We start from the raw sequence: 21,461 nt of genomic DNA on the forward strand, positions 1-21,461 counted from the left end.
GTAAATTTTTAAGTCCTGGTAGTGTAGCAATTGTGAGTATGGTAGATACAGAACAAAAATATAATGGGCGCCGAGTTGAAAGAAAATCAATTTTTCTTGGAAACTTGTTTTTTTAGCAGGATGGAAGGCAGGGTGTGAAAATACACGATATGCCAGTCATAGAAGTATCAAGAGCTTACCTTGCAACCTTTAACCTAGAAAGCAGTTTTTTAATAAAAGAATTAAGTGGCAGTATACCTGTTGCCACGACATTCACTTAACAATCATCATTGCAATACTTTCATGTCTAAGTTGCAATATTTCTATTGTACAACCTTATGTCACCAATGAAATATTTCTGCAGCTTTTCATACAGGTTTTGAGCGGACACAGTAGGTTAGTTGTGCAGTACTTTATGAATTCTGATTGAAAAGACGACTGTCACCATAAAGAGTGGACCCTGTATCCTTTAATGTGCCATTAGCATTGAGTTTCGTTCACATTCAAATAAATGGTAAGCTGCTTAGTATACCTTTTCTGTTCTTTGGAAAATATGTTCTATTTCAGGAGATATCGTCTACAACTTGATCAATTCTGATTGAAAAGACGATTCGTCTCGATCTGTGAGCCTATTCCAGGTCGTGAGCATAGGGTTTGCGTATACATACGAATAAAAGGAGTACTATTAACTGCAATAGGTAAATTTTAAAGAGAAATATGTGCTGGTTAGGAGATGTCTAATACTTCGATATAATAGACGAATGACAGCGTGGGCTAACTTCAGTCAAGTGTCTTCGTCATGATTGGTGGCCCTGGAGTCTTCATATGTATGAATCCGTCATGAATATGGGGTTTGCGTATGGAGGGGGATAGCGGGAGTATTACCGAGTGTACTGTGTCAATTTTAGGTAGATAACGTGTTGGTTTCGGAGACATTATCTTGTACTTTGTGAAATAATATTTTTATATTGGTATTGCTGAAAATCTAGTAGTCTGGGCCGGCCGACACGGAATCAAGGGGCTAATTTCAGTTAACATACCGCTGATGGTGTCGCTAATTGATAAGATAAATTGTGTTTCTACAGCTCCTTGAAAGTGAAATAGGTGTCTTAAAATTAACATAAAGAAGGTAGCCTTAAATACCTATATATTCTTTGAAATATGTCGATTGATAGATTCTACGGTCCTTACGTACTTTAGTGTACATGTTTCGTGTGATTCACTTGTTGTTGAAGAATGAAATTGAAAGCGCGGTGGTATAACTCATAGTTTTGGATGAATTGAATTCTGGTGTTGAGTAAATGCTTCACTCATAGTTCTTTACATTTGCAGTTGTTTCACGGCACTCATTTTACGGTTATTTAGCATTTCTAAACACGAAAAGAAAAGGTTAAGGTGGTTTTACGACACAGTGTACTCATTTCATTATTTCAGGTTCTTAATTCGATGAAATCGAGGAGTCAGGATGTCGTCTTCTGCCGTGTATATCCTCGATGTGAAAGGAAAGGTTAGTTATAGTTAATACAGATGTTCATCGAAAGTTCTTGCCCCACAAAGTGTATCACGTTTATTATATCAATTAGGTGTTAATATCAAGGAATTATCGTGGTGATATTGATTTGGGGATCATCGAAAAATTTATGCCACTGTTGATGGAGAAAGAAGAGGATGGAATGTTGACACCAATTTTACAAACCACCGATTGCACATTTTCGTACATTAAGTACAATAATTTATACATTGTTTCTACTACTAAGAAGAATGCCAATGTTGCATTGGTCTTTGTATTTCTCCACAAAATCGTTCAGGTGAGACTTTTCAGATGTTCAATGAAATTCTAAATAAAAAATGACCAGTTTGTATTTTCTATTACGTGACTTCTTCATTTCATGTAAATCCAAATCTTGACCATGTTTTAGGTGATGATAGAGTATTTCAAGGAACTGGAAGAGGAAAGCATAAGGGACAACTTTGTAGTTATTTACGAGTTGTTAGATGAGCTTATTGATTTTGGATATCCACAAACTACTGACAGTAAAATACTGCAAGAGTAAGTGTGTTTATTGATAAACTCCAATGGAACATTCCATCACGCCCAGTTCAGAAGTCAGGGTGTTACCATTTCGTTTTTAATAAGAGATTAAATGTTTATACTTAGTTAAGATTAAAATAATTATCAATGTTATTACCAATTATTTAATCTCCCAATTTACGAAGCACCACTTATAAAGTATGGCCTCATTATCTGGATATTTTCTTTATTATTGTATTGACATTGTTTTATTTGTGCATGCCGAAGTCTCACTATGGTGGTTGGTCTATATACTCCTTTGGTAAATGCCACTGTTTGATTAGCAGTTGAGGAGTATTCTCCTAGCTTATGCCAGCCCTAATGCTCCATACCACATGCTCAGCACCATCCTTTTGATAGATATATTACATATTGAACCCTGATGCTCCGTAGTTAATTGTGTACCCATACATCAGTCTCCAGACTTATTTTGATCATGGGTGTGTCTATTAAGAAATAATAAATGCATCTACTTAAAATAAAAAAAATCTCTTGATTTGTTTCATTGCATCTGTATGCATAGTTACATGTGCTCTTCACAGAAAACTTACATTGGCTAAAGGGAAACTCGAGTTTAAACTAGATTTTTAAGCCTTTCAAATGACCAGATATGTGTGAATCTGTCTCATCAGTTTTCATTTCCTCAGACCTCAAATTCTAATTGTGTAGCCATATCATGTTCATGAAAGTAAACTATCTCATTTGGTCTTGATTGAATATTCCACTCTTATTGAAGTTTTTGGCAATTACTTGTTCATTAAATGTTTTAAGTATTGTAGTTCAAGTACTAATGATGTAGATTTTGTGGTACTTACAGAATCTCAGTTTGTCGACTAACTGATGGGATGTATGTCATGGCTAGCTCCATCTGATGAGCATGGAAATAATGGCAGGTTATTTTCCTTCACCACATTATGGACTCCATGTGGATATTGAATCATTACTTGCACAACATTTTTACGGTGTCATTTCTGAGGATTTTCCTTGCTGCTTTGCCCTTCAGTTCTGTATAAAACACCTAATACAAGAGCTTTCAAGAGTTGACTCATTAAGTGTAAGGTATTTGAAATGCTAAACATCTCATTATCAGCTATTTATCTGTAATCAATGATTCATTAAAAATGTTCCAAGCTTGCTCTAGGCTAGCTGGCTCTATATACATATAAACAATTTACATTCAACGGTCATTTTTATATCTCATACTGCATTGTAAAATTGAATAAGGAGAAAAAAAGAAAAAAATATATGGTGAAATTGATTCTTAGAATTTTTTGCATCTTATTTAAAATTTATTTATTGGCTGAAAGGGCTCCAATAACTCTATATAGACTATTGATCGTAGACTTTTTTATTCAGGTATGACATTTTTTATATTATTCATTTGTGACTACCATTTCACCTTGTGTTGGTGGGAATTTCATCCCATGAAATTTTGTTTTTTTCATGGTCTTCTTTTGTTCTTTCCATGCTTTTTCTTCATGTAGTAGCAGAACATTCACATGTTGTATTTTTTCTTAGTTTGTAAAGACTCAAATCCCAATGCTTTTAACATTTCTGTTACTCTTCATTCTCTGATGACTCCCCAATACATAACTTGGTACATTTTTTTGTTCATCTTCAGGTTTTCATTGTGACCTATGCACAGGTTCCACTCCATTGATGAATGCTCTTAATATTTTTCTATTAGAGAGGTTATTCATATAGAGGTTGCACTGTTCTCCTTCAGGTTTTGCAGAACCCTTGAAAAGTGCTCTTGTTGTTTACTTCATTTTAAATTTTAATGCTGTTACAAGATCCATGCTGAAAGTAAGCTAATACTTTTTCTAATATTTCACTGAACTTGTAATGTCCTCTCAAAGTCAAATGAAAATACTCACAAAATATAATGCATTAATCAAAATTTTGAAGAAAATACATGCATATATTTTATGTGTACTTACTTGCTCATTATTACCTGTTAGTACAATGTGATTGTTTTGCAGTATTTTTCCGAAAGCATGCCTGTTACTGAGTATTCATGGTATGAAAATACTTCATGGTTGTTGGCCTTTTCATTGATTTATGGCATGCTTCAATACCAGAATCTGCCCATGTTGAGTTTGCTCCAAACAAGATGACATGAAGGCAAGAAAAGGGCATTCCTGACTCTACAGCTTTATGGCCAACTTGTCTTTTCATATAACTGGCAACTAAAAGCAAGATTTAATCTTTAACTACTGATTTTAATCATTTTCTTGCTAGGATCAGAAACATGTGGCAATATTCATCTCAGTTCTTTAAAGCGTATCTTCTCTTCTGCCCTTAGTTTTGTAAAGTGCTTTCAGCTTTGTTTGGATGTTTGTTTTTTTGGCATAATATGTATGATGCATAAGCAAGCTAATGCAAACTGCTTGGGAGGGCAAAAGCCACCTGTTTTTTTCCGGAAAATGGTTTCACATTTCCAGAAAATGAATGTTCCTCTTTGGGAAGATCCTCTGTCAGTAACTTGCAATTAGAAGAGAATTAATCAATATAATGAATTGACTTGATATTCTATGAAAATTCATGTATGTTTTCGACATATAACTGGATATAATTTATGTAATTAATATCATAATGAGACTACTAACCATTCCCACTCATTAATGACTGCTGTAGTTAATATTTATTAACATGTGGCCAATATGTGTTCTAATATAAACTTGTTTAGGGATGTGGTATGCTCTGTCAAACTAAAAATATTCCATGGAAATCCATCTCTGAGAATTTCATAATGGACACAATTAAAAAATTTCTCTTTTGGGTGTTCAGGTACATCACTCAGGAAGGCCACAAACTTGAAATACAGCCTAGGCCTCCCATGGCTGTAACTAATGCTGTATCATGGAGATCTGAAGGCATTAAATATAGAAAAAATGAAGTTTTCTTGGATGTCATAGAGTCTGTTAATCTTCTGGTAAGTTACAAGAATTATGTTAGTGCACAATTCACTTAAGAATACTTAAAAAGAGGTAATTAATAGAAAATTTTATCCAAGTTCATTCAAAGTTCACTCAAGGAATAGTTGAACAGATAACATAAACGATGTTAGATTCCAATCATGTAGTCAGTTAGACTCAAGAAATTATGGCTTATAACAGAAGTTGTTTGACAAAGAGAGCCCTGAACATTGAGGTCTGTCTTCTGTTGTGTTGCCAGCTTATGCTTCATCCATTCAAATCTAAAGCAATACATAAAGAACGAGGGCAATGTTTAGGGGGCTCATTATCTTTTTAGAGGGTTCAACCTCATTTATTAAATACAATTTTGTTTAATTTCATACAGCTCATATGGCTTCTCTTCATTAATTCTTTTACATTTTTTACTGGAGCTGCCTGAGCACTTGTTAATTTTAATTAATGACATACTCTTACTATCGTAATCTCAATTGTAAGTGCATAAAAACTATTTCTGAAAGTCTGAATAATTAGTAAGGCCTCACAAGCGCAGCCAGGGAGAAATATTAAACTTTTTGTTGATGTTCATCATTAGGGAAAGGAAGGACATTAAGGTAGGGTGATGGAGATGAAAAGGTTGAGGTGTTGGAGCAATTTGAGTGGGTTATCATTCACTCTTCATCTTTTGCTAGGACCAATATTCTTTGTAAGTGATAAAACCTTTGTTGTGCATCCCCTCAGCCTAGTTCATCATGTGTCAATGAAGGAATGTAGCGAGTCCATATGCATGTATTTGTATTACAATAATCAAATAATGTCTTATTGTTTATTTTGTCTTCTTAACACACTTCCAGTTGGATAGACTTCATTTACAGAAAGTGGCATCACACTCATGCTTTTGAATTTTGATGAAATAGTTATGTAGTGCTAGAAATTCATCAAGAATTAATATAAACATGATTTCATTGTTATAATATTTGTTGCAAGGTGTGTCGAGAAAGTAATACAATTATATCTGCAAAAACATTTTAGTCAAGATACCATTACATAGGTTAAGAATTCTTTGAAGTATTCCTTTTGGTATCTACACATTTTTGCCAGTGACTCTGTAATATACTGTATGCATCCTGGAAGGTGTAGACAGGAACCTTGTTTAGAGCCTTTGTCATGCTGGCTTGGAACACTTGAATGGTTCCAAAACAGACTCCATTCAGACTGGCCGTGATTCTTGGGAATAGGAGATAGCCTACCAGAGTTAGGTCAGGACCTTAAGGGGGCTGGTGCAGCAATGCCTAGTTGTGCTTGGCCATGAACTCCAGGATGTGCTGAGAGGTGTCGGTGTTGTGGTGCAACTGCCAGTTATCGGTGATCTCCATTGGCATTTGAGCGACCCTTTTTTTATTCTCTCAAGCACATCTATGTAGGATGTAGTGTTGACTGTCTGCGCTTAGGGTGCAAATTCTTAGTGAACCACACCTTTGGCATCAGAAAAGAAAATAGCATGATTTTTACTCTTGACTTGTTCATTCTTGCCTACTTGGGGTGAGGGGAATACAGGGTGTGCTATTCAGCATTTTGGTGCTTTGTCTCAGGGTTCAACTCAAATATGACCAAACTCTTTCAGTACTTCCTACCAAGTGATTTTGTCACCAGTAATGACATTGTCCCAAAAATTAGGTTCATCTATTCCAATAGTTCACTCACGATCACCACTTGGTTGTTCTTGTGGTCATCAGTCAACAGTTTGGGGACCAGCTTGGCACATATTTTCTGCGTGATGGAATTGTCACTAACAGTGTCATGCATGTTGATTTTTGGAATGTTGAGAGTCGCTGCTGTCATCAGTGCACTCATTCAATGGTTTGTATTCAAAAGATCATGAACATGACACACTTTTCCATTATTATATTCACTTTTGCTTGTGGATGCCCATCTAGAGTGGAAGTCATTATCCACCTATTCCTGGCCCTTCTTAAACAACTTTAACCACCTTAAAACTTGAGAATACAACAAAGTGTCGCAAGTATGCGACATGGTTCTCCCTTCCTGGCTCCTCCGAATACCCACCCCAAGCAATCAACGACGCAGTGTTGCAGGTGTACAGCATGGTATTCCCTCCCTGGTTTTCCCCAAAACTCCCACGTGACCAACGACAATGTTTCCAAGCGATCAACAACAATGGTATTCCCTCCCTGGTTTTCCCCAAAACTCCCACGTGACCAACGACAATGCTCCTAAATTGGGTATAAAAGCCCTGATCGCGGGGCGAAAAGCAGTCAGTTGGTTATCTGGCGGTGACCGGTAGGGCACGAAGCTTCGGCAGTGTTGCGCTAGTCGCGACAGCGTGTCCTATTTCTGACTCAACTTCGGACGAGGGCTCTGCCTAGGTTATGCTTGTCGTGACCGCGTCCGCCCTGCCATACTCCCTTCCTTCCCGACGGACGAGGGCTCTGCCTAGGTTATGCTTGTCGTGACCACGTCCGCCCTGCCATACTCCCTTCCTTCCCGGTGGACGAGGGCTCTGCCTAGGTTATGCTTGTCGTGACCGCGTCCGCCCTGCCATGCTCCCTTCCCGACGGACGCGCGTTGGTGTACTGAGGGTCTAGCCATCCATAAGTTGCGTATATCTTTGTAAATGGTGCATTTTAACTGTATTTTGTATAATAAACGATTGTTTGGGTAAGACTCGGTGTAGTAATTCTGACTTTCCCCGATACCCTTTGTGTCGCACCATTAGGAATGCCCCTTGCGACAAAGACTCCAAGGCTTGCTGAATCATTTGGCAGGTGCCAGCAAAGCTTTTATTGAGCTTCCTATATGCATGGGTGGTTTGAAAAGTTTCCAACCTGACAAAGATACAAGACATTTTTTCTGAAATTTTCGAGGTCAGAAACCACTCAGACCACCCTAATGTCGTAGCGTACTGTCATTCGAATTTTGACTCAATTGCATGTCACATGCACTTTCTGGAGATTCATGGAAATGGTGATCCTGATGCTCCCAGAGCTTGGAGCGGACTGAGCTGGCAGTGCTGAAAAGCTAAGAGTCCCCAATCTAACTCGATTGATCCAACAAGCTGGGACCAATTGGTGCACTTAAAAAAAGAATTGCATTACTTTTCAGACACCTTGTATTTAAACTCCTTAATTCGTGAAATTGTTAATAACGAATTTTTACCGTAAAGATTATCAGAATAAAAACAAACACATTCATTTGTCAGCAGCTGTCAATTGATTCAACTTCATAAATGCATAGAATTCCGCTATCACAAAGAAAACTGTCAGCTGTATACATCCTTAAATATTTCAGCATTATAAGTTATATGCACACATAACACAGTACACATAATACAGTATTTTCCTTCTATAGATGGTATAATTAAAGCATGCCTGAGAACAGAGTTGACTGAGCATTACGTCAACACTAATAAAATTTGCAATAGAATACTAACTCAATTTCCCTAAGTTTAATTATGTAATTTATTAAGTATAAACCTGATCTTTTCACTTAAATTATGTAAATAGATGAAATAATGAGGATAATATCATTGATAACATTGCTAATAGCATATTACAATTACATTACATATGACATATTACATTATGTATGGTAGTAGTATTAATAGATTTAGGGGTGGCAACAGACAGCTGAGGTCATTTGTGCCATTAGGATTGGTTGGGAAAGGAGGAAGGGTGGAGAGAAAATCAGCTTTGACATTAGCCTACTCTTAATGGAAGGTGCCAAGGGGTCCACAGTTTAACATCCCATCTGACAGACGGCATACTCTCTCAAAATGCTCTTCAAACAGCACCTCAAGTAAGGATGGCAATACCGCTGAAAAAGATCTGCCCTCTCCAGGATTCAAACCCGGGCCCTATGGGTGGGGAGCTAGTACGCTAGCCACCATGACATCTCGATACCCAGCATATTATCGTTGTTGATTAAAGTTACTTAAGAACAGCTAAGTTCATTTCTGAGGACATTCTCCGATGTATTTTATTTAATTAAGAGATTGTCATCTTTGCGTAAAGTTAATTACTGTACGCTTGAAATTTCCTGTTTCTACCTAAAGTCATTTTAAACTGTCTGTGATCAAGTGCTTACAAGAATAGTGGTGAAAAATACTCTTTGGTGTCACTTGTGTCAAATCATCAGTTAATCTGGATTTCACATAATCTGTAACAAATTTCTGGACCCCCTTTAGTTTAGATTAGCAAGGTTAACTGTATTAAACATTTTCAGGTCAGCAAGTTAAAGAATGAATAAATTTTCGAAGTGATCAGTGATTAGTAAATTAATCTCAAACTAATTTTTGTTGTGTGTAAAAAATATCCAGAAAATTTGAAAATCCCATCCATTATATTCCATCAAACCTCTTTGTCTGCTGTTGCTATATCTCATATTATTTCTTTCAGGCCAATGCAAATGGTAATGTTCTCCGCAGTGAAATTGTAGGTGCCATCAAAATGCGTGTTTACCTCTCAGGAATGCCAGAGTTGAGGCTAGGATTAAATGATAAAGTGTTATTTGAGAGTACAGGGAGAGGAAAGTCAAAGTCTGTTGAATTAGAAGATGTGAAATTTCACCAATGTGTGAGATTATCAAGGTAAAATGTTTACTTTTTTTAATTTTCCATGCCTGCACTGTTAATGATGATGTTGGTTTTATTCTGTCGGCTCTCAATATTGGTCATTATCTTGGCCAAGTAAATCATATGGTGTTAGTGATGCTTGACCTGTATAATTGTGTGACAGTTTCCAGATTTTTCACTCACAGTTTGTGTTTCAACCATTTGCCTAGTAACTACCAATTACTGGCAACTTCCTCTCTTTCCAGACCATATTAAAAAGTTGTTGTTTGTCTTCTTTTCCCAAAGTATTTTATTCCCAATCTTCACCATACCTGCATATCAGAAGCCTCATCTACTGTTATTCTCTCTTATCAAAAGACCAGAAACCATGCATCCCCCTTCTTCATATTAAAAACTTCACTAATATTTTCTTTATGCTTTAATTTTATGTGCCAATCATCCCTTATCAGTCAGTGTTTCATGCTGAACTTGTCTCAATACCACCATCAGCGTTGTCATATATATAATCTTGGCTTATATTAGTTGCACATGGCTACACCAGATAACCCTGTATATTTTTTATATCCATCATATAAGTTTATAATAAGTTGCTTATTGCTCCAGAGTACTCCCATATTTTAAAAACTTTCATAATATATGTCCAATCTTCTTGGCTGAGTGCCTTCTCAATATCCAAAGCACTTAAGAGACATGCTGGTTTTATGGTCCTCTTTCCTATTAGTGTTCGTAGCGGAGGAATCTCAATAAAGCAAGACCTCACATTACCAAAAAATCACATTCTGTTCAATTCTCATTCTAATTTTTGTTCTTATAGCTTTGTTCAAATTATTTCCTCTGCCTCGTTCTTTCTGCCCACCCTTTCTCTGCAGTTGCTGTCCTTTTTTCCTATCATTCTGTTCACTCATATGGCATTTGCCTTTCTAGGTCCCAGGAAGTTCACACCTTTTGTTGAAACATAGGTTTCTATAAATATTTTTTGTGAGCCTAATATAAATGCAAATGTGGCAGGACCACCCACATTGGCGCTAATAAGCTCAAAATTAATTTGCAACCTGATATTAGTTTTCAGCCTTCCTCACTGTTTGTTAATATTTATAGGATGAGTAAGAATTTTTTTACCTTAAATTTCCGAAATGGCTTAAGTTTTTATTTAAATCTTATATACTTGCAGCGGGTCGCAGTAGTCCAGTGGGTAGAGCGTTGGACTGCTGACCGGAGGGTCCCGGGTTCGATTCCTGGGCAAGGCACTCTGGGCACCTGCAGCTCCACCCAAGCTAAAGTGATTTTTCGGGTACCAGGTCTTCCTGGGAAACCATAACCGGCACAGGGAAAGGAACTGGCCCCCCTACCCTGATGTGTGAATTTTCACACGCCGTATAGGGCTTAGTACTGGGTGATCTCTACCATCACCTACTAAACCGACCTTCGGGTTGATTACTGTGTTTATGGTTTATATACTTGCAGTGATTCAGGTTTCAAATAATACCATTGATGTTACATACCTATGAAATCTATGTCTCATATGAGTATTTGAATATTTTGCCACAAATTTAAAAAAATATATCTCTAAGACAAGGGAAGTGGTAGTCCAATGGGTAGCTGGCCTTCTGATTGAAGGGCCTAGGTTCAACTCCCGGGCTTGCCTGTGGTCACCCTCAGTTTCAATCAAGCTGTGTGATTCTTTTGGGTACCAGGACTTCCTGGGAAACCGTAGGTGGCCCAGGGATAGAAAATGAACCCCTGTCCTAATGTGTGATTTTCACATGCCATTGGGCTTAATATTGGATGAGCTCTACTCTCATCTGTCAAGCCAACATTTGGGTTGATTACTGTGCTCGTTAGCTCTAATGCATTTATTTTAGTTTGATTTTATCTTTCATTTGTTCAAGCGTGGCATGGATTCATTTGCAACCCAATATGTCCATTTTACTTATATTGCTCAATTTCAATATGCTTTTCTCAGGTTTGAAAATGATCGGACTATTTCCTTCATCCCTCCTGATGGTGAATTTGAATTGATGTCTTACCGGTTGAACACACATGTAAGTTCGCCCGCACTCAAAGCCCCTTCACCACGTATGTGAGATTCCAATTACAGTAAACTTACGATTATCTGTGTGCAGATTATCCATTTTGTGGATTATCGGTGCTACTCTTTCCCAGTGACTAAACATTTTAATGAAATTATATTCATAAAGATAATTAAATGCTTTTAAATTTCAACTTAGTTTTAAAAAATTCAAGTGTGAAATACTTGGCCTTTCTAATTAATTTAAATTTTACAAAATATAAAGTTGCCAATAGTGTGTAATGTTTTAATTTAAATGTTTTTGTACTATCAACAATTTCCCATTTCAATTCCCTTGAATTCATTAGCCCTGAGAATTCCATGTTTTCCTTTAAGGTAAATGTATAGCTTTATCATGCAGCAAATAAGTCATTAAATATCTACTTTGCATTGCATTAATTGGTATCATATGATGAATATGAATCCATATCAGGGATCATTTGTCCATATTTATCCATTACCAATCATTTGTTTTTCCTGTCTACGTGACTAGTTCGGCTGTCTGAAGAAAATATGTGCTGCTATTCACTAGATGATAGTTTTGTGCTATGGTAAAACTATATTCCACCTTTAAAAAAATTGCTGAAAACCAAAAAAAAGGTACTTCCCCTTGCTAAAAAACATGAATTTATCACCAGGAAAGAAAAGGAGAGTAGTATATATCTATTTATATCATTACCATATTTTCTGCATATTTTGGTTATCCATGTTTTTTGATTATCTGTGCTTCATTATACATCCATTAGCACGGATAATTGAGAGCTTACTGTACTTTCAATTCATCTTCAATTCTTGCCCCAGTTCAACCAATCACCTAAAATGCAGGAAATTGGCAGTGTATAAATCATTCTACTTAACCAGGTTATTTCTGGTCGAGGCAAATGATTTATACACTTTGAAATGCTCACATTTTGTATATACCCTAACAAGTGACTGATAAAGTATCTTTTGTGACATTTTCTGCACCTTCTTTGAATTAGTTGAATCGCTATTCAAATTGTGAGCATTTGTCTAGATGGTTAATCATATCATAGCTGTGAGAACCTCATGCCAACAGAAGAGTCAAGTTAAGCAACCAAGCAACCTACTCCAGGTTTACCAAGGCAGGATGCATTGTAGACTAATCAAATGCGATCAAATAAGCATTATGGAATCATTATATTTATATTTGCATTTTTCCTTTACGATTATATTATATGACAAATTGCCTGGAATTTAGAGTTTTGGCAAGACAACATCATTCGAAATGTCAGTAATCTTGTATATATCAATATTTTTGGGGTGTTGGTTATTGTCAAAAAATTAAATGGTTTGCCCTATCTACTCTGAATTTACCTGAGTTTTAAGTTTTTAGACACAAGTATTGATAAGATAATCGCCAAATAAGTTGGAGCAATTGACCCAATGAAACCGTGTTTTGAAATAAAAATTCTATTCATTTGCCATCGATAATTAATTAATTAGCACTCTTCTTAGAGTGTTACTACCTGTAACTTAATTTAAGCAGTTCATGGAGTCTCTTGAGTTCATCTTTGATGAGTTCATGGCTAATGATGATCTTGTTTTGGTTACTGGCATAGCTGAATAATGTCTCTTGGATTAATGCAAAACCTTATTTGGTTTAAACTCTTGACTTTAGGGATTTTCAGAGTTGTGGAGTGTTATGATGAGTACATGGCTCTAACATCCCCCAGTGGAATTAAATAAAGTTTTTCAGCTTCATCATGGTTAATTGGAAATATGACCAGAAATTTTTAATATAATGTAATAAGTGCGTTTTAATAATATATGGCAAAGTCATAATTTAATTTTTGATGAAAACAATTTTACTTGTCATCACTTGACTCAAATGTCACTGAATTTCACCTTGAAAATGACATTTTAATATCAGAATCGAGTAGTGTAAATAAAGTACCATGTTGAATCACATGGATCATTTCTCTCCTCATCGCAGATGTGAAAATATTCCACCAAGTAATGCGTGAATTCATCAGTTCAATCAGAAGTGTAATTTTGCCTGTCCTTTATCCTCTTCCATACTGTTGAACTCCAACTTCATTGCGACCGATACTTGAGTGAATTTTGCATATTTAAGTTAGAATAGCTTGGCTATCTCCCACCACTCATACATCTGTGCATCGAGCAGTGAATATTTTAAAAGTTAGCAGATCTCTTCAGGTTTTATTTGTAGATAAACTATAAAACACTTTAAGTGGTAGAGAAAAGCAATGGAAGACATTGGACAGTACTAAGAGTATTTTCATAGAGTTATTTATGAAGAAAATCATTTAACTAGAGAAAGGGACATGAATTCATCAACTGTATAGCCTTGATGATGACAAAGGAATTGATATAGTTTAGACTTAAATAACAAAAAATTATCTATTCCCCTTGATTTTTTCGGTAGCGCTTTCTAGAATTTCACACCAGCATATCCTGGGTTCTTAGCAAGCATGGATGAGTTGTGAGCGGTTATTCTAAAGTCATTACCTCTCATGCTGTACCTATGTACATCGGGGAGCATTTGTTGAAAGGCAATTTATATTATTTTAATTGTTTTCATTGAGGCCTAGTGCAGAGAAGTGTGCAGATTTTAATGAAGACACCTATTCAGTACTCGGACTGTGGGCTGCAATCAGCCCTTATACTCTCAGTAGAGGGTCGATTGAGCAAGTGGTGTTTGAGTGAGTTGGAAATGCATTTTTGTTGGTGCCAGGGCAGAATTTACACATCTATGTTATACTAGCTCACCACCATGTTGTTAAGAAAGGGCAAAAAACTGCCCCAACACATACAAAAATATGTCAACTGAAATGGCCATTACGTATAAAAAATAGTGTGGTTTGTCAAAGGCAATTGAATCTCTTGTATAATAATCTTAACCCTCTCTCTTAATTTCTATCATTCTTTTGCAGGTGAAGCCCCTGATATGGATTGAATCAGTCATTGAGCGTCATGTTCACAGTAGAGTTGAATATATGATAAAAGCAAAGTCACAGTTCAAGCGTCGTTCTACCGCTAACAACGTTGAAATTGTCATTCCTGTCCCAGCTGATGCTGATTCTCCAAAATTCAAAACAACCATTGGGAGTGTGAAGTATGCACCTGAGCAAAATGCTATCATATGGACTATGAAATCCTTTCCTGTGAGCAAATATTTTTATATTTGACTGGCTTAACTGAAGTTGTTTCTGGAGAAAATTTAACAGATAAATTTTATCTCTTCCAGGGTGGAAAGGAATATTTAATGAGAGCTCACTTTGGGTTGCCGAGTGTTGTAGGGGAGGATTCTGAGGGTAAACCACCAATCCAAGTGAAGTTTGAGATCCCTTATTTCACTACATCTGGTATTCAGGTACAATTAATGAGTGTATAATTCATAATGATTTAAGTCAAAGAAACTGAGGAAGATGCGACGACAGTAACTTTTAACGAAGTCATCCACAAGTAGCCATTACAATGCAATGAATTTCCAAATTATAAAAGCCATTCCCCTTGACCAGGTTTCAAACCCGGATCCCTCGATGTCCACCAAGTTTTTTAGCCTGTTAAGCTACCGAGATCTCCTCTTGCACTTCAAAATTTTGGGGGCTTTAAAGGGACAAGATATTATGGCAAAATCCCATGTATTCTGTGTCACAGGTATTCATAATTGTGAGCATTTCTCCCCAGTCTGCAACGTTAAAGCCAAACTTAAAGCACTAGGGTACTTTTCTTATGACAAATTAAAAGAAACTGCAGGAGGTGCCACAAAAGCAACTTTAAAGTTTGGATTTAACCATGAGAAATATGGTGCAATGTGCATGATTATGAATACCTGGGACATTGTATGCTAGGTAGTTCATCATAAAATATTGTTCCTTTAAAGCTCTCAACATTTCAGAGTGTAGGAAGATGCCTCAGTATCTTAATTAAATAAAGCACTCAGCCAGACATTGAGGGATCTGGATTAGAATCCCACTCAAGGCAAATGATTTTTACATTTTGAAAAATTGTTGCATCATAATGATTTATTTACACAACTACCAAATAAATATTTTGTGACTCCTAATAAAACAATCCAGCAACCTACTCCACATCAAGTCCCTCTTCATCTCTGTGTACTTCCTTCCTCCCTTCATCCCGTCGAACATCCCTATCCTGTTCCTGCTCTTTCCTCATTTGCCCAACATTCTCCCCTCTATTACAGTCTTCAACATCCAATGTCGATCAATACCCCTTTATCCATTTTTCCTGCCTCCTTAAAATTTCTCCCAAGAATCCCATCTCCATGCCCACCATACCTAGCCTCGCCCACCACACTTCCTCATTTGTTTTCCTTTCTGTCCGTATATTCTTCTCCATCCTTCTTCACACCCACGTTTCAAAAGCCTCCAATCTACTTCTATCATCCTGCTTCAGTGGCTCCGTTTCCGTGCCATACATAAATCCACTCTATATCGAAGTTAAAACGTGCCTTTACTTCCAGGCAAATGCGTCCTGATTATATTCTATATTCCTCTTGATAAGTGATTTTATTACTGCAATGGCATCACGCGTGCCTCTCCTCTTCCTAAACCCAAACTGATCATCCCCTCATGGGAATGATTTATTATTTCATCTGAAATATGCATTACTCATCCATTGATTATTCCACTCATCTTGAAAATAGTGGTTATATGTCAGGAGGTCTTGTGACCTGGCAAATGGGAAACCCAAGAATATGCTGGTAATTTAGAGGTACTGATAAAAACCGGAAATTTGTCAAGGATTTGCCAGTCAACTGGGAATCTGTGAGAAAGAAGGGGGCAGTTGCTGCATTTAAGCAATAGTTTATGTAAATATATTTTTGTTAATAGGAAAGTTGAAATCCTCTCCGTTGGCCAATTCTCAAAATATATGCATAATGTTTACAGTGCACATACTGTGTAGACCAACTGCTTATTTCTTCTAGTGTACCATGTCCAGTTGTACTATGACAGGGTGTACAGTTAATGAGAAGAAATAATTACAATGGTTCTGGGAAGGAAACATTTGATAGTGATGGGGAATTGGAACATGATTGTAGGTGAAAGGATAGTTGGTGGTGAGGTAGGGGTTGCAGTGTGGGAACAACTACCCTGTGGAAGAACCACCGGATAAAGCATTAGTGTTCTGCAGGAGATGGGGATTAAGCATAATGAATGTTTGGTCAAAAGCCACTACAGGCATAGATATATATATCGAAAATGCCCTGGGATTCATCATCATTTGTTGTTTTACCATGTAGCAGGTTTACTCACAGTAGACCTCTATGTCTTACTGCCACCTTGAGCCATTCTTTGTATTTCTTCCTATCTTCCCTCAGTTTTAACTATGCCGAACATCATATAAATCTTTCTCCCTCATCTTCTTTTCCCCTCTATCATTCCATCTAGCACTGTCTTCAACAGGTACTTCTTCCATATTCCCTTACCAATTAGCCTTTCTTTCCTTGATTGTTTTGTCCTAATTCTCTCTCTTCTCCAATCCCTCATAGCACCACATCATTCTTTATCCTTCCAAGTAATACCCTCCATCCTCCTCCAGATCCACATATCAAAGGCCTCTATTCTTTATCTTGATCTCTCCGCCAAGTCCATATCTCTGCTTCATGCGACATCACACTCCGGATGTAATTACTTGCCAATCTCTTTCTCAATTCCTTTTTCAAAGGTCCACACCGTAGTGTCCTCTTCTTATGAAATCCCTCTTTTGCTGTAGCTATTCTTGATTTGATTTCCATGAAACAGGACATGTCAGTCACACAGTGATACACTTCCCAGATACCTGAAGTTTTCTACTTGTTTGATCACTACGCCTTCCATTGTGATACTGATCCTTTCACCTTTACCTCATATTATCATACTTAATAGCCTTTTTCTTGCATATTAGCATTCGATATTCTTTACATATGTCAATAAGGTCCATTAGTATTTCCATGACCTTTCATTTACTATCTGCCTCTACAGCCATATCATCAGCAAACCTGATGCATTCCACTCTTTCTCCTCTGAAGATCACTCTACTTCCATCAAAGCAGTCTGTTATTATCTCTTCCAAATATATGTCAAATAGGGTTGACGACAGGCTACACCATTGTCTAACACCCATTCCTATTTCATTCTCATTTATCAACCGTTCTCCTATCCTTACTCTGACTTTCTGACTCAGATACAGGTCTTTTATTAATTGTCTTTCCCTCCAGTCAATCCCTTGCTCTTTCAGAATTAACATTAGTTTTTCCCATCTAACAAAGTCTTTCTCTAAATCAATGTATACATCATACTTTTTTATTCTTTTGCCAGTTACTCTCAAGAGACCTATTGCATCTATTGTATGTACACCTCATCTAAATCCAAATTGTTCTTGTTCCATCACACTTTTCAGGGGATTGAGAAAGATATCATTTAGACTATTTTATGGTTAGGCACAAATTCAAGAATATCGTGATTAATTCACATGGTTTTCTTGGAGAGGATGAGATCATAATTTGGTAATAATAAAGTATAGCATCAGATTCAAGAGGATAAAACATGGAAGGCATTTGAGGCAATGGAATAGAGGAGTATTAACCGTGAGGATAAGAGAGGAATATCAATGTCTTGCTCCCCTGCCAAGCACTGCCCAGCCCAACCCATCTCTCCATTTACTATCCTTACTTAGTAGCCAGAGATATGAAGGTTCTAACTAAGCCATATACCAAGTGTACTCCTATCTCTGCAAAATATTCATTAATGGTGCTCTATTTACTCCAGTGAACACCTACAATCCATGAAGTGTACGAATACATCCTGGTTATACTCAGTCGAAATTTTCCTCACTGACCTCATCATTGTTAAAGCATCATGCTTAAATGCCCATTCTAAACTGTGTATGCATGATGGGTTGGCTACAATAATTTCTAGTGGCCTCTCTTCATTATGTCTCTCCTAGGTTTTTAATTTGCCAATTGCTGAATGTCATTTTCACTGTTACTGTTTTTTTAATCTAATGCTATCTGCTCAGTTTAAAGTAGGTATTTCCTTCAAATTTTTATACATTGAACTCAATTTCATTATTAGTGTAATATTTCATCAGTGTTTTGTGAGATCCCAAGTTCATTTTGATTATCATCTTGTTTCCTGTCTCTGTCATTTTTTGTCTTCTTATTATTACCCAATGAAGGCAACTTTAGTGAATGAAAAGAAATTGTCGAATGACTCATAATTTTTCTCTTCCATTTCTATATAGCTTTGGGTGTTTGCATTGTCTTATAAGTCTTCCCCATTCTATTTAAAACGGAAGAATTTCTTCTAAGAGTCTATAATGACTATTTTCTAAGCTGTGATTTCATGAGGAACTCTTACCTTCTTAGAGTTTTTTATATGAAAAATACTGTAGTTTTTACTACATTCGTAAGGCCACTGCAAATTATTTGTGTAATGAGCATTGATGTGTAATCATTTGAGTGAGAAATAATTGGTGATTGTTTTTCAGGTTCGCTATCTTAAAATTATTGAGAAGAGTGGATATCAAGCTTTGCCTTGGGTTCGATACATAACTCAAAATGGTGATTATCAGCTTAGAACCAATTAATGCATTCGATCAACATTGAAGAACATAATTTTATTTTCTACTGGATATATAATTACATGCTCATCAAGGTTTAAATGATACTTTCACTCTGTGCTGAGGATGACTTCCTGTTGTGAAATAAATTCAGAGAAGAAAGTGCAAACAAAATTAAGTAAATAATCAACCTTGCTGTGAAGACTTCTGGTGAAGTTGATGTGATAAAACAATTTTTCAAGTACTTCCTGTATTATTCCATATTGCTGGTTGATGATGTTGCTGGAATGTATTGATTTATTATTTTATTTATTATTATTTCATCTTGTTATTTTACAATGGTAAAATGTAAGATATGTCACACAAAAACAAAAAATGTACTCCTACATTTTGAAAATTGGTTATAGTGGAATAACTGCTTGTCATACCTTGACAAAAAATGTTTATTTAGATCATAAAAATAAAAATTGTTATCAGTATTGTTGGACTTGAGGATGCTAACTTCAGTGCCAGTGAAACCTTTGTTCATAAAGGTGGAACAATGAGGTTGCAGCCCATAAACGATATTTTCATCAGATTAAAATCAGCTGTTTTATTAATACTATTATCAATTCAATTCTGTTTTATTACTCTTGTTTTTATTTGCTAAAATATATGTTTAACCTCTAAATGATTGTACAGGTTAAGAATCAGTTGAATTTTTAATAAATAATTCTGCATTTTTAAAATATATTTTAATCCTGTTTCTACATCCTTTTTTTTACTTATATAACGCTTATGTGGATAACATAAGAGGTTTGTTCTACTATTATTATGATTAAGTAATCTATGGGTTTAAGTAGGTTTTGAATGGACATAACTACCAAATAAATATTTTGTGACTCTTAAAAAAACACAATCTTGCAACCTACTCCACATCAAGTCCCTCTCCATCTCTGTCTACTTCCTTCCTTCATCCTATCCAACATTCCTATCCTGTTCCTGCCATTTCCTCATTTGCCTAACATTCTCCCCTTTATTACAAGTATTACAGTCTTCAACATCCCAGTGGCGGTCAATACACCCTCCATCCATTTTTACTGCCTCCTTAGAATTTCTCCCAACAAAACCCTCTCCTGCTCACCATACCTAGTACTTCCCCATTTGTTTTCCTTTCGATCCATTTCACCTTCTCCATTCTTCCCCACACCCACATTTCAAAAGCCTCCAGTCTACGTCTATCCTCCTGCTTCAGTGACCACGTTTCCTTGCCGTACATAACTTAGCTACGTATCAAAGTTTTAACGAGTCTTTTCTTAACATCTTTATTCAACGCCCCTCCCTCCTTGTGACAGCCTCTTTCCCAAGTGCAATTGTTCTCCTCACTTCCCTACTACTTACTATTCTGTAGTCCTCACATGATGTAGCTTTTACCTTCTTCGGAATAGAAACTATCACTGTTCTCACAAAGTCTTAAGGTCAGATTCCTTCCTTATAGATGCTATGAATCAGTCCATGTAGTCTCTTCCTGCCACATTTTCCTAAACCTTTTAGTAGTTCCACAGGAATGTTGTCTACCCCTACAGCCTTTTTTAGTTTCATTTCCCTAAATGCCCTTTCTATCTCATAGTCGAGTATGCCACCAATTTCACCCTCCTCTGCCAACTTTCCATATCCTCACGCTGTATCTTCCACCATGCTCCTTTTGTTTTATTTGTTGCCCGCCTCAATTTATTATTCAACTCATTGTACTTCCTTTTGTCTATCTCTTTGTTTACATTCTTCCATTTTCCTCTCTCATACATCTTTGTAATCATCTCATCTGTGATCCATGGTTTCCATGTCCTTTTCCCTTTATTGGTTCCTCTAGTGTCTTTTGTGGCTTCTGATATCCCTTACTTGATACCTTCCCAATTTTCTTCGATAGTACTCAGCTCTTTGCCGTCATCCATGGTTTTCTCCCTTGTCAGTCCATCCTTCTACATTCCATTTCCTAAACCACCACCCCAGTCTTATCTTTTTGAAACGGACTCTACACTTAATAACAATAAAATCGTGGTCAGAGTCCACTCCCAGGAAGCTGTGCGAAGTGATCACACTTCATGAATTTGTGCCTAGCCATGATATAATGTAACTGATACCTTTCTGAGTCACCTGGCATTTTTCATTCATACCTACGCCTTTTGTGGTGTCTACAGGTAAACCAAGTGTTGTGATGATTAACCCCTGTCTCCTATATAACTCAATTGCTTTCTCCCAGCAGTCATAGTCATTCCTCAAACCTAAACTGTATTCCCCCACCTCATCACC

General features: G+C 36.6%; 1 protein-coding gene across 2 annotated transcripts; it reads left to right on the plus strand.

Annotated features, from left to right (window-relative positions):
• Window positions 1–816: 816 nt before the first annotated feature.
• LOC139697637 (AP-1 complex subunit mu-1-like) lies at window positions 817–19,846 on the plus strand. Of its 2 annotated transcripts, none has more exons than XM_071596423.1 (10): window positions 817–887; window positions 1,414–1,486; window positions 1,563–1,787; window positions 1,899–2,029; window positions 4,841–4,985; window positions 9,381–9,571; window positions 11,520–11,598; window positions 14,540–14,770; window positions 14,854–14,979; window positions 19,101–19,846. In XM_071596423.1, the coding sequence occupies exons 2-10, from the start codon at window positions 1,445–1,447 to the stop codon at window positions 19,197–19,199; spliced, it is 1,269 nt and encodes a 422-aa protein (XP_071452524.1). In that variant the 5' UTR covers window positions 817–887; window positions 1,414–1,444; the 3' UTR covers window positions 19,200–19,846. The 2 variants fall into 2 exon arrangements, with proteins under 2 accessions (XP_071452524.1, XP_071452523.1); XM_071596422.1 differs by lacking the exon at window positions 817–887 and adding an exon at window positions 896–1,108.
• Window positions 19,847–21,461: the final 1,615 nt, after the last annotated feature.

This window comes from Hetaerina americana, unplaced genomic scaffold (assembly GCF_022747635.1).
Source record: "Hetaerina americana unplaced genomic scaffold, ioHetAmer1.1.p SCAF_8, whole genome shotgun sequence".
NCBI classification, from domain to species: Eukaryota; Metazoa; Arthropoda; class Insecta; order Odonata; family Calopterygidae; genus Hetaerina; species Hetaerina americana.

Coding starts and splice junctions, on each gene's coding strand:
- LOC139697637 (XM_071596423.1), top strand. CDS start 1,445: ATGTCGTCTTCTGCCGTGTATATCCTCGATGTGAAAGGAAAG. Junction 4,986..9,380: donor TAGAGTCTGTTAATCTTCTG/GTAAGTTACAAG, acceptor TATTTCTTTCAG/GCCAATGCAAATGGTAATGT. Junction 14,771..14,853: donor GGACTATGAAATCCTTTCCT/GTGAGCAAATAT, acceptor TATCTCTTCCAG/GGTGGAAAGGAATATTTAAT.